The following is a 12,844-nucleotide window of genomic DNA, read 5'->3' as shown; positions in this document are numbered from 1 at the left end:
CAAGAGCTGGCTAGAAGCTGGGCCATAGTTTGTTAGTTTTCAATTTATTCCTTCTCACAGTTTATCTTGCTTGGTGTAATTACAGTAAGTGTGATACAAACTAAACAGAAAGCATCTTCTTTCTCTATCTGCTACCCTGCATGGCCTTGGGAAGAGCTCTCTCTCTTGCCCAAATAGTCTCATCCAGAGTGTTTGTCAAGAGGCTGTGGCTCAAAATTTTGGCCAATCTAAGATGGGTTTATGGAATTCACAAACTTTTCAAACTGCATTGAAACTCCAGAACAATTTCCTGGAGGAAGGAAAGAGGAAAAGCAGTAAGTGCTATGCTCTTTGTCAGCGACTGAGAGCACCCCAATTCCACCAGCCTGGGAGACATGAATTCCTAGATCATTCTCAAACCCTAGGACTCCCACCTGAAAATACATGGCTTATTAAACTACTGACCCTTGAAGACCACTATTAGATGCCTGAGGGATTAGATCAAATTACTCACAAAAAATTACTGGGCTTCAAATTGAAATGGGTGTTAGCAAAGATCTGTTTTTTTCCTTATTTAAAAAAAATTAAATGATTTAAAATATATTCAGTATATATGTAGAAAGAAAAATTAATACTCATTGTTTTACTATTTTATATCTGTGAGTGCATATATATGTGTATCTATCTAGCTACAGCAGCAAAGAGTCCTGTGGCACCTTATAGACAAAGTCTATAGACAAAGTCTATAAGGTGCCACAAGACTCTTTGCTGTTTTTACAGATCCAGACTAACATGGCGACCCCTCTGATACTATCTAGCTACAGTTATAGCTATATCTGTATCTGTATCAATATTTAGTCTTTTACTCCAGAATGTAAAATATGGATTTATGGGGCAAAGTTTACATTTTCTGTATTGATGACAGCAATTACTTTTTAGTGCATGAACAGTTGTTACTTACATTAACTTCTGTTATAGCAATATCAACGACGCTACCAACAACAATTAAGGCATCAAAAGTGTTCCATGCATCAGTGAAATAGTGCTGTTAGGACAAGCATTCAGCAGAAAGAGAGCAAGAGAAAAACACAAACAGAAAAAGAGAAGAAAAGGACAGTGTTATAACACAAAAACATTCTCGACTTCTCTGATGCACCAACATACAATCTTTCTGTTTGAGATAATCGGCAGTGAAAAAGGCTATTTCTTTCCCATATCAACATAACTGAACTATGACTGGCCTGTTTCTAAATTCAAAGTTTAGAAATGTTGGATCAAAATCTGTGACTTGTCCAGATGATGGAAATAGTGGGGAGACAGAGAAAGAAGTGGGGACTGTGGGAATTAAGCTGAGGTATACTCACATCGGCTTCACTGAGAACGACGTCTACTATGCTGCCAATAACGATGAGGGAGTCAAACGCATTCCAGGCATCACTAAAATAGCCCTGAACAGAGCAGGCAGGGTGCAAATGTTTGTGATTACACATGAAATGTCAAATATTTGCATACTTCTGTTTAGTTTTGCATAAACAGAAATTACTTAAAACAAAACCTGTGATCTAATGAGAAAACAAAACAAACAATATTGCCTACTGAAGGAAAAGTATATTTCTCTCTCTATATATATATATACTCACACATATAAGTATATATAGCAAATATATATATATATATACACGTGTATATATATACACACACACACACACACATCTTATAAGCACCGACGTGGCAAATTGGCATTATATCAAACTGTTTATTAGACTCTCAGCAGTGTTGTAACAATTGTTACTTACACATCCTGACAGGTGCTAACAAAATAACTTTGATGTTGGAGATATAGGTCCATCCGTGCTGGGACCTCCTTTGTGTTGTGACTTCCTGAAAGTCTGTGACAAGGGTCAGACACTTCCCTTAACTACACATCCTCAATTCCCATTCAGATACATGAGTTTGTGCATGAAGATCAGAGGGTAGAATTTGGTCCTATATAGGTAAATTAATCATTTAATGCAAAGAGTTAGGGCTTAGAAACTCAAATGTCTACATAGCAGCTGGGAGGTATGATTCCTAGCTTGGATAGACATACACACGCTAGCTCTTTTTAAGCTACCATGCTAAAAATAGCAATATGGCTGGGGTGGCATAGGTGGCAGCTCATGCTAGATGCCTGAGCACAATCTTGGCTGACCTCCTGGGTACGTACTCAGCAGCTAGCCCAAGTCACCTCCCATGCAACTGCCCACAGCTGTTGGCACACTAACTCGAGCAGAAACAAACTTCTCAGCTGCTGTGTAGCTCTACCCAAAATGTGTTGGCATTTAGGGCCTGATCCTGTACTACTGAAATCAGTGAGTTTGTTTTTGATTTCAATAGGAACAAATCCTTAACGATGCAGCTCCAGCTACTACACTGCAAAAAAATTATGTAAATCACTTAATTCTGTTTCCTCAGACCCCTTCTGACTTTAAATATATCCCATTAAAATAGCCTATATATGTTACTGATGCATCAAATGGTCATAAAATAGTAGGAATGACTTAGGTATCAATTCATCTCTGCCCTATGGGTCCCTCACACCAGGTTGGCTGGCACAAAGAAGAATTTTAACAGAAATGTTGTTGAGGTATTTCTCTTGGTTAAACTGGGATTAAATCCAGACACTGATAACAAATCCAGATGTCGAATATGACTCTACAGAAAATAGAGATTATAGGTTCTCTTATAATTATATTTGGGTCTTATCTGGTTACTGAAGAAATCCAGATGCTCTACTGCAATTTCCTCAGATTTCAATATAATGAAACCTATGGGATGACCATATATGTTCATTTTTCTCATACAATCACTGTTTTGCCTGCTAATCTCTGCTAATGAATCTAGAGTGGACACCAACATACACTTTGGGAGAAATCTTAAAGCAATCTGGATCTCCTACTGATGTCAATAGACTAGAATCCTGGGTCAATTAAAATATTAGGAAAACATCTATTAGCTTTTTGATTTTAGTGCAATTTAAAAAAAATAAATGTACCAAAATAGATAAACAATCAAGAGTGCTAACCTAAATTAATGTCTATACACCTTTCTTATTAGCACACCATTTACTGTAAAGAATTTTTTAAAAAAATCAATAGATTTAAGTTGCTATCATAACACAATAAAAGATATTTCTTTAATTGCAGACCTACGCAAAATGAGATATATATAAATGACAATTATATATCTCATTTTGCTAAATTGTTTCTCAAGATTTGGCACCTCCTGAAGTTTAGATATTTTTGACAAGCTTCTATGGTTGAAAATTTTTCACTCTGAAACGTGAAAATGGAAATTATGTGGAAATTCGCTCTTGAGAATTTTGAATGAGCTCCCCGGGAAGGAGACGGCTCTGTAGAATGGTCTAGGCAGGGCAAGGAGCTCAGGGTTGGGAGTCACAAGAGGCTGAGTTCCATTTCCATCTCTGCTATTGTCTGGCTTAACAATGATCTACACTTATACAACATTTTACAAATATTATTTTTAACTATCAACCATCCAAGGAAGAATGTAAGTATCACTGCTATTCCATATTGCAAGTTGGGGAAGGGCGTCAGTCTGGTCACCATTCATGTCCCTTTGTGTTGCATTAACTAGCTATCTGTAGTTGACCATCAATTCCAACACAGGATAATTGGTGTATTTAGCATCCCAACCAATCACATCCAGTTCTCAAACCTATGCCCCACTCCTTTCCATGAACAAATCATTGCTAATGTTTCTGTTAGATATCATGGGACACCACCTCGACAATACTGAGCACTACACGATACTAAGTCTACAGTAGCACTTATGTCGGCAAAACTTTTGCCACTCAAGGGTGTGAAAAAATGCCTCCCTTAGAGCCATTAATTTTGCTGGCATAAGTGCTTTTGTGCACAGCGCTATGTCAGCGGGAGTCCCACTGACATAGCTACTGCTGCTCGTTAAGCTGGTTTTATTACGTGGATAGGAGAGCTCTCTCCCATTGACATAATGCGGCTACATGAGTGCTCTTACAGCAACACAGCTGTATTGGTACTGCTATAATCTTGTAAGTGTAGACATGGCCAGGGAAGCTGCTCTAACAATATTATTTCATCCTTTTGTTTTCCTAATTTCTTCTACTTATTTATTAAATATCTTTACAGATTTTTAAACAACGATGCAAAATTTATATATAAAAAGAACAAACTAGAGACAAGCAACAGTCAGATGCTCTACAAAACCAAACTCCGGATGTACTATGCCATCTGTCCCTACTACATCTCCCTAAAGCGTAGGGCATAAGTGGTGTATAAACTGTGTGATGGTCTCTATAGAAGGATACATTTCACTATAGAAAATATTATTTTACTAGACATTGCTACAATGGAAGCCACATAAATAACACATTCACATTTTGATTCCATATTGCTAAAATACCTTAAGACATGCTTATTGTATCAAATCTTTTCCATCAGTATAGACAAATATTGTTCAAAGTAATATGTAAAGCAAAAGCAAACAAAAAACTAAAAGATAAAGATGATTTTGGAGAAGGGAGAAATGTATAAATGGACAAGTCACAGCAAATAAACATTAACACACAAATTAGTAGTTTCACCACTGCAATCACTCAGGATCAATTCACTTACTAGCCATCTTTCCTTTTTTCTTACAAAAATCTGATGTAAAACAGCATGGAAAATCATTACAAATTCAAGTAATGGCTGGCTTTCATGAAACTGCGTAAACAGTATTTACTGACGTATTACTTTAGATTTCATAGAAATATTTTCTTTTGTAATGTGCCAGGCACACTAGACAAACTGAGGTTGGTACTTGTGAAGAATAACTTGGTTTAATCAAGTCTTGCCTTTTAACGGACATTGCAAACTTTTATTCAGCAAATGCTGCAAAGTAAAAACAACTCCTAGGGAGTACCTAGGTTACAGAATTAAATACATTTTGATCTATTATCTAAATATTTTGGTAGTCACAATGCACAACTGAAAACTTAGGGCCCAATTCTGCCAGCTACTGAGTGCCCTCAGGGTACATCTACACTCCAGTTAAAAGCCTGTGCCAGCTGACTCAGGTTTGAGCTAAGGGGCTGTTTAACTGAGGTGTAGATGTTCGGGCTCAGGCTGGAGCCCGGGCTCTAGGACCCTGCAAGGGAGGAGAGTCCCAGAGCTTGGGCTACAGCCTGAGCCTGAACATCTAAACTGCAGTTAAACAGACCCTTAGCCTGAGACCCGTGAGCCCAAGTCAGCTGGCATGGGTCAGCCGCAGATGTCTAATTGCAGTGTAGACATACCCTCAATTCCCAAATCAGTCAAAGAAAGTGTAGGGCACTCAGCTCTTTATTGCCAGATCAAGCCCTTAATATCTGGCACTCACTGAAGGTTTTCTATATTTCAGAATTGAAAGGCAGTCTGCAGTATCTTGATTTGACATGCCACAATACCGTATCAGTGTATTTTAATCGCCATTAGGTTTGAATGGGCCTTAGAACAGGTGACCGTATCTTTTACAGTATTTGACTCAAAGTGCTGAAGGGACACTGTCAAATAGCTTAGGCACAACATTTAATTTATTTATTTAATTAATTTATGTGGATTTATATATAGTACAGTAATGGAGTGTCTAGCTGATGCCCCTGAGAGCTTTTAAAGAAGTACTAAGGAATGGGTCCGCAAAGGTATTTAAGGACCTTTGACTCTCACTGAACTCAATGGGAGTTAGTTGCCTAAATAACTTTGAGAATCTGGGGCTAAATAAATAGACCGTTCTGTCAATTCCCCCAGATCAAGTCAAATAACCCAGTGACAGAATAAACATACCAGAAATTAACCTCCACACAGCAACAACCCCAAACCAAAATGTAGCTTTGCTTTAAAATGTGCATTTATAGACCCAAATATTAATAAAGATGATTTTACCAGTTTAAAAAATGTCTTTTTTATATTTAGCTTTATAAATGGCATTTACCCATTTCCTAGCCTGTCATCTCATTTACAGCAATTAAAAACACAGTCAATAATATACTACTGTGTAAGTATCTTTAAAAAGGACACTTCACAATAAAAAGCAAAGGTAAAATCTCCAACTGATAACAAAAGCCACCTTAAAGATATTTAATGCCTTTGCCTCCTAAGATCCCTGCTTGCTAATCAATCTCAGGCAAAACTCTGACTAAACTTATGGTCCTTTCACCATGCCCTGCTGGTCAACAAATTTGGGCTCTGTTGGACCAGTGTGGGAACTGAATTCTGGAAATAAGGACCCTCCCCAGAAAATACCTTCCCTCCACCCAAGGGATCATTTCAGAAACATTCTGGGGAAGGCAAAGTTTGCTTTCCTAATGACCATATCCAAAGTCTGGAGAAGTACGGGTGGTGGCAAAAAGTGGAAGACATAATGGAGTATCTAGACCCTATGAAAGGTCGAGGGTGGGGAGAAACTGCATCCCTTACCTTATAGCAAATGATGCCCCTGCCTCCAGCCCCCCATATATTCAAAGAGATAGACCCATGGTGATAATGTACCATCAAGAGCTCTTCATTATGGCAGAGGCAGAGTCTCATAGAGTTAGAACCCAAACAGCACAGGTCTTGCAGATCAGTATCAACATCTTAAATAGCCTCCAGAGGTGAACAGGTAGTTCATGCACTCTACAGAGCACTAAGGTGACCAGATGTCCTGATTTTATAGGGACAGTCCCAATTCTGGAGGCTTTTTCTTATATAGGCACCTTTTACCTCCCACCCCCTGTCCCGATTTTTTATATTTGCTATCTGGTCACCCTACCAAGCACTGATGTGATGTAATGTACTGCCACCATTTTGCACTACCTGAAACTTCTGACCTGTCTTCAGGGATAGTCCTACGTATAGCCTTTTACAGCAATCTCAGTCTTGATATCACAAAAGCGTGGGAAAGACTCCATCTTCATGCTAAGCACAGATGGTATAGGGCACTTTGGACTATTAAAACTAGCTGAGCCTTCAGTAGCCAATCAACATACAGAACAGGGCCAGGACACAGAATCAGCATAATGATGACACCGCAACCTAAACATCTTCACTATCTCTCTTATGGCCTCAGATAATATGAATTTTAATGTGGTGAAGCAGCTAGTATTTGAATAAGACTAGGGACATAACAATTAAAATAAATAAATACATATACATATTGAACATGAAAATTTAAAGCAGAACCCTGTAGAGTCTTGCAAGAGAAAGCCCTGTAGGTGTGTAGATGAGCAGTTATCCAAAACCTCACACTTTGGGTCTGAATACCAGGTTTTAGTTACCCGAGAAAAAGTCAGGAGCCTAATCAGCCATAATCAGACTAGGGATGGTTTTAGCTTCATTACTTTGAACTGAAAATAAGAAAAACATTCCCCAGCAGGAAATGGAACATGAAACTTACCAGACCCAGTTGAGGTAGGTCAGTAAAACTAGACCGGCCAGTTTCACTTTCCGCTTATAGCCAATGGGCCAAATTCTGCTCTTATTTATGCTGGTATAAACTAATCAGAGTAAATACCGATTTCATTGTAACTGACAGCAAAATGTAGTCTAACTTCTCTTTCTGGTTCCCATTCACTATCACAGGTGGATTGTGAGAAGTGAACAAACAACATAGATGATGACAATCAAATTCGATTGTTACCATTTCTTTCCATTTTAATCATTTAAGGTGTCGTTAGAATCAGTGGGAATTAATTTTTAAGAACTTATGGGCCAACATTTTCAAAAGCGATAACTAGAATTTTGGATGCCTAAAATTTTGGGTGCTCAGCTTGAGACACTGGCAGGGATGAAAGTAACTGAGGACACTTACTGGTATGGTGGGGGTGTCTCTGGCCCCCGGAAGGGGTGGGCCCTCAGGTGGAAGGGGCGGGGCTGGGGGTCAGCATCTCCCAGCCAGCCCTTGGACCACACCGTCTGCAGCTCCTATCTTGATTTAAAGGGCCCGGAGCTCATGCTGCTGCTGCTGCTGCTGCAGTAGGGGCAGCGGCGTCCGGAGCCCTGGGCCCTTTTAAATCGCCAGCCCCAAGGCAGCTGCTCCCTTTGCCCCCATGCCCGTCAGCGGCTGACGGGGGGAGGGGTTGGGGCAAAAGAGGCAGAGACTTTAAAGTGCTGCAGGGTCCTTTGCCGCAGCAGCACTTTAACGTTGCTGCGCTCCCTCCCCCTCCATTGGCAGCCCCGCTAATAGGGGGGTGGGGGGTGCAGCAACATTAAAGCGCTGCCGTGGCAGAGGACCCTCCTTAAAGTGCTGCTATGGCAGTGCTTTAATGTCCCTGCCCTTTTGCCTCCCCTGTCGGCGGCTCTGCTGGTACAGACCCTACCGGCAGGGCCGCCGAGGGAGGGAAGGGGGCAGCAACGTTAAAGTGCTGCCACAGCAAAGGACCATTCTTAAAGTGCTGCCCCTTTTCCCCCGCCCCACCATCAGCGGCCCTGCCAGTAAAGACCGTACTGGCAGGGCCCCCGACAGGGGAGGCAAAAGAGGCAGGGACATTAAAGCACTGCCGTGGCAGTGCTTTAATGTGGGCTGGGTATGGGCCAGATCTCGTCAATTACTCAGTAATATTACTCAGCAGTGGCAGTGCTTTAATGTGGGCTGGGTATGGGCTGGTGCGGGTTCTTACTGGTACGGAGTACCGGCCTGTACCGGCTCACTTTCACCCCTGGGCACTGGGCCTGATATTCAAATGAAGTCAATGGACATTTTTCAAAATGTTTGAAAACCAGGCCCAAAATGTCTCAAGTGGGGCAGCCAAAAAATCGAAGCATCCAAAATTAGTCCCAGACTATCACAGAGATGCCTGAAGGTAGACCTCTGCTTCCACACAGAGCCCCACTAAAGTCAAGGATGCTCCATGTAGGCTCAGGGTACATCTGCATGTACCTCCTTGGAGGGTCAGGCAGGGGTGCTGGAACAATTTGTATAGTGTCGGTCCTGACAGCCATTGAACCAAACTCTAAACCCTGTATATGATGGAAACCCTTCAAGTCGGGGGGGGGGGGGGGGCAGCACTCCCAGCACCATGAATTTCACCACCTATTGGTTCAGGACCTTAATGACTCCTTTCAAAAATCTGGCCATAATGTTTAGTTTGACAGTGTCCCTTTAAGGCAAGGAAACTAAAATGTCTACTCCAGCCCCAGTCTACAAACACTTTTATATCTGAGTAACCCCAGTAAAACTAAAGAAGTACTTGTGTGCATATTTGCAGAATCACACCCTATATCTGCATTTTATACACAAGATAAAATCATATGGAGTGCTTTATAGTCAATTAGATTTTAATTTTTTAAGCTTATCTGTGTTTTTTAAACAATCACTTACATAATTTAGTACCTGTGTACATTATGTTTGATAATGCTTGCAACAGGAAATTTGTCTGGGTTAGATAGCAACCTTTTCGTGACTTCAAAAATACTCCAGATCTCATCAATTACTCAGTAATATTTTTTTCACTGATATCTACATCTCATTTCCTGTAGATGCATATATACACACACACACTATCAGATTAACACTTCTATGAAGATTTCACAGATATTTTACTATGAAAAATATGTAGGTTCTTCTCTTATTTGAATAATATATAACTAGTGGGAAATTCATGTTATACTTATATATATACAAAATGCTATCTAATCTCTTACCTTGGGTTTGAATGCAATGAGTTTCAAAACCATTTCAACAGTGAACACGCCTGTGAAAACCATATTCAAAATGTCCATTGCATCATTAAACAGCTTAGACTGTCCGTAGTGCTGTGAATTAAAAATATGACACTTTTTAAAAATAAAGAATTAAAGAATATTAATTGAAAGGAGGCTGACATAAACCAACAGTTCGCAATAATAAAGCCCAGTAAACTGTAGGCCCATTACTAGCTCTGTAAAAGATTGTTTGGTGCATGAATGGACCTCAGATACAAGATAAATTAATGACTCCTGTTTAAAAATGGATTAATCTCAGACTGGTTCTGGTTCAGGTACTGGATGGAACAGATTGCTCACTCCTCTGTGTATATGGAGCAGGTCCTGCGGGATGGTGTTTGACTCAGGCATAATCTCCCAAGTACTCCTCTAGGGACAATACTGCCTCCTACTTTGAGTTTTTTAGTGGTTAGTTAATACCAGAGTTCTTGTGCCCCTGGTGTTTAAAATAGCTAAGTTCCCATGTTTTTAACATGCAGTTTTTAGGTTGAAATGTTCTTGATGCTATGACAGGCATTATAAATATAGATATTTTACAAACCTTAAAAGACTGTTCCAGCCATAACCTAGGCCAAGCATATCAACAACTGGAATAATACAATTAATTTTAGATGCCAAATATTAAAAAGGGACCTGACAGTCAACAATAGTATATAAGAAAGTACTAACCCTATGTTCCAGCTAAAGCCACAGAGAAAGAGGAACTGACGTACACACACAGGTGGGAGAGAGTAGTTCTTGAATTATGTGCATTAATCACTTAACGGAAATTAAGGCAAAAATAAATTTGAATAACCTTCTCCTGAAGCCATGATCCAAAAGACAAGAAATATGGATTCAGATAGAAAACTGTGCTTTAAAATGATCAATATAGTAAATACTACATAACTATATAAACAACAGTAATTTCCCAGGCTGTATATAATGAATTTTAAGGATTAATTACACAACTTTGTGTCACACCTTTTAGACCAGGGGTTCTCAAACTGGGGGTCAGGACCCCTCAGGGAGTTGCGAGGTTATTACATGGGGATCGCGAGCTGTCAGCCTCCACCCCAAACCCTGCTTTGCCAGCATTTATAATTAATATATTAAAAAGTGTTTTAAATTTATAAGGGGGTTGCTGTGTGAAAGGGGTCACCAGTACAAAAGTTTGAGAACCACTGTTTTAGACACCTATTTAGAATGGCCTGACATATTTTATTCAGACTATAATGCATTACTGTATAGTGACTGTAATCTTAACGGGGCACTGCCAGCATAAATGGAGATCACTGACTGAGTGAAATACAAAAAGGAAGCAAAGATCATAAACAGTGGAATGTAAACTGGATTTTAACAATTCTTTCTCTGTTCAAAATCTGTTGCATTGGAAGCAGAGAAGAGAGGCAACAGGTGAAAAAGACACGATGTATATAGAGAAAATAGTAAGAAAGACAGGAAAAAACAAAAGAGGAGATAAAGACAAAATGAAAAAGAGGGAGAATATTATCTATTCTACCAGTAAGAGCTCATATTTATAGTTACATAATGGAGGCACAGCCTAAGGAAGGGTTGAATGATGCATCAGAAGCACAGGAGCAGTAGTGATGGGCTGAATCCAGGTACAGGAAGAAAAGTGAAAGATAAAGTAAAAATGAAAGGGCAATAAATGTTTCCTGACTACATCAATTTTTCAATTATGTTCATGGATGAGATGCCCAGACACACCCTCCTTCTGACATTTCAGATTCTAAAACACCTCCAATTTAGATTTCACTCTTGATATCTCCTCTTCCCCATGTCATTCTGAATCAATGGTGGTCACAGTCTATAGCTCTTCTCCATGCCCCACAGAACACTGGGGGATTAGTAGCTTTCATATATACACTTCACCAGGCTCTCGTTACAAATACATCTATTAATGGGTCAAGAGTGCCTGCATTTCCAAAGATGTTGCTTGTGCCACAAAAGACATATTTTTCTTAAACATTTGGAGAGAGATTGTCAGAAAAAATCAACACAAGAAACAGAAAGAATGGCATAGCACATGCATGAAATCAGCACAGAACAAACGCAAGTAACTAAGAGGAGCTGAAGTAATACCAGCTTCTGTTAGGCAAAAGAACAGAAACATGATAACGTGTTTAGCTGGCTGAGGGAAACGTGTCCATATAAACAGGCTTCTTTGTTCTTTCTAGATAATCTTCTGCATGGACAATCTTGGGAATGAACAAATGTACCCTAAGTGAAATTACGCTGAGGTGCAAATTAGCATACCTAATGCCCTAAATGAGCACAAGTTACCACACAGAGGATTTGAGTTTCAGCAGGGCACTCTCAAGTGCAGATCAGATATTCACCATCTAAATGGTAAGATTACTGCAGGCATGAAAAGTACCTACAGGAAGATATATTACCACCAGGCCTACTACCACATATCTTCTCAACATGTGGATCCCGGGGTCCAATACTGCGGTCCCTGTGTTAAATGCTTGTTTTGCCTGGGAGAGGATACAGGATTTGGCTGCTTTATCTTGACATGGAATTTTTAAAAATGTGTCACTTTATTTAAAAAAATGACAGTTTGACAGTGTCCTTTTAAGTCCTATTAAGCAACATCATATTATCAAAGGCTTTATACTGTAAATTTGCAGCTTGTTTTGTTCCTACCTGCATGGCCAAGCAAAGAGTGTTCAGCATGATGAGGACAAACATGATGTACTCAAATCCGGTGGAGTTCACCATATACCAGAACTTGTATTGGTAAGGATTTTTTGGAATGTATCTACGCAGAGGGCGTGCCTTCAAGGCATATTCCACACACTGACGCTATAAAAGCAGAAACACCAAAAGTTTCAGTTTAGGCTTCAAAATGAGGAGTTATGAAAATCTTGCACTTCATGTATGATTACTTCTGTTATAAATCCATGCATTGTATTTAGCAACTGAATATGACTTACTGTGAGTGCAAACAATTATAAAATACATAGAAGCCTCAGAAACAGGCAGTATATATATTTTTTATGGAATGTTTACTAGTAAGCACATTAATCTGGCAGTTTAGCAGGCCCTGTTGCTTCTTTAAATTTGGGGTTAGTAATATACACCACTTTGCTCAGTTGTATCAGAAAAAACATAAAATA

At 39.6% G+C, this 12,844-nt stretch overlaps 1 protein-coding gene across 8 annotated transcripts in view; it reads right to left on the bottom strand.

Annotated features, from left to right (window-relative positions):
* CACNA1D (calcium voltage-gated channel subunit alpha1 D) overlaps positions 1-12,844 on the bottom strand; it is a 351,709-nt gene that overhangs the window by 78,403 nt on the left and 260,462 nt on the right. For all 8 annotated transcript variants that reach the window (XM_039546606.1, XM_039546605.1, XM_039546604.1 and 5 more), the window contains 4 exons: positions 12,372-12,530; positions 9,660-9,770; positions 1,344-1,427; positions 941-1,024 (listed from right to left, as the gene is read on the bottom strand). In XM_039546606.1, the coding sequence (XP_039402540.1) occupies positions 941-1,024; positions 1,344-1,427; positions 9,660-9,770; positions 12,372-12,530 (438 nt within the window). The remainder of the gene's footprint in view (positions 1-940; positions 1,025-1,343; positions 1,428-9,659; positions 9,771-12,371; positions 12,531-12,844) is intronic.

The sequence above is a fragment of the Mauremys reevesii genome, linkage group 7 (assembly GCF_016161935.1).
Source record: "Mauremys reevesii isolate NIE-2019 linkage group 7, ASM1616193v1, whole genome shotgun sequence".
NCBI classification, from domain to species: Eukaryota; Metazoa; Chordata; order Testudines; family Geoemydidae; genus Mauremys; species Mauremys reevesii.
Note: the sequence above shows the minus strand (reverse complement) of the source record. Positions and strands in the feature narration are given on the sequence as shown.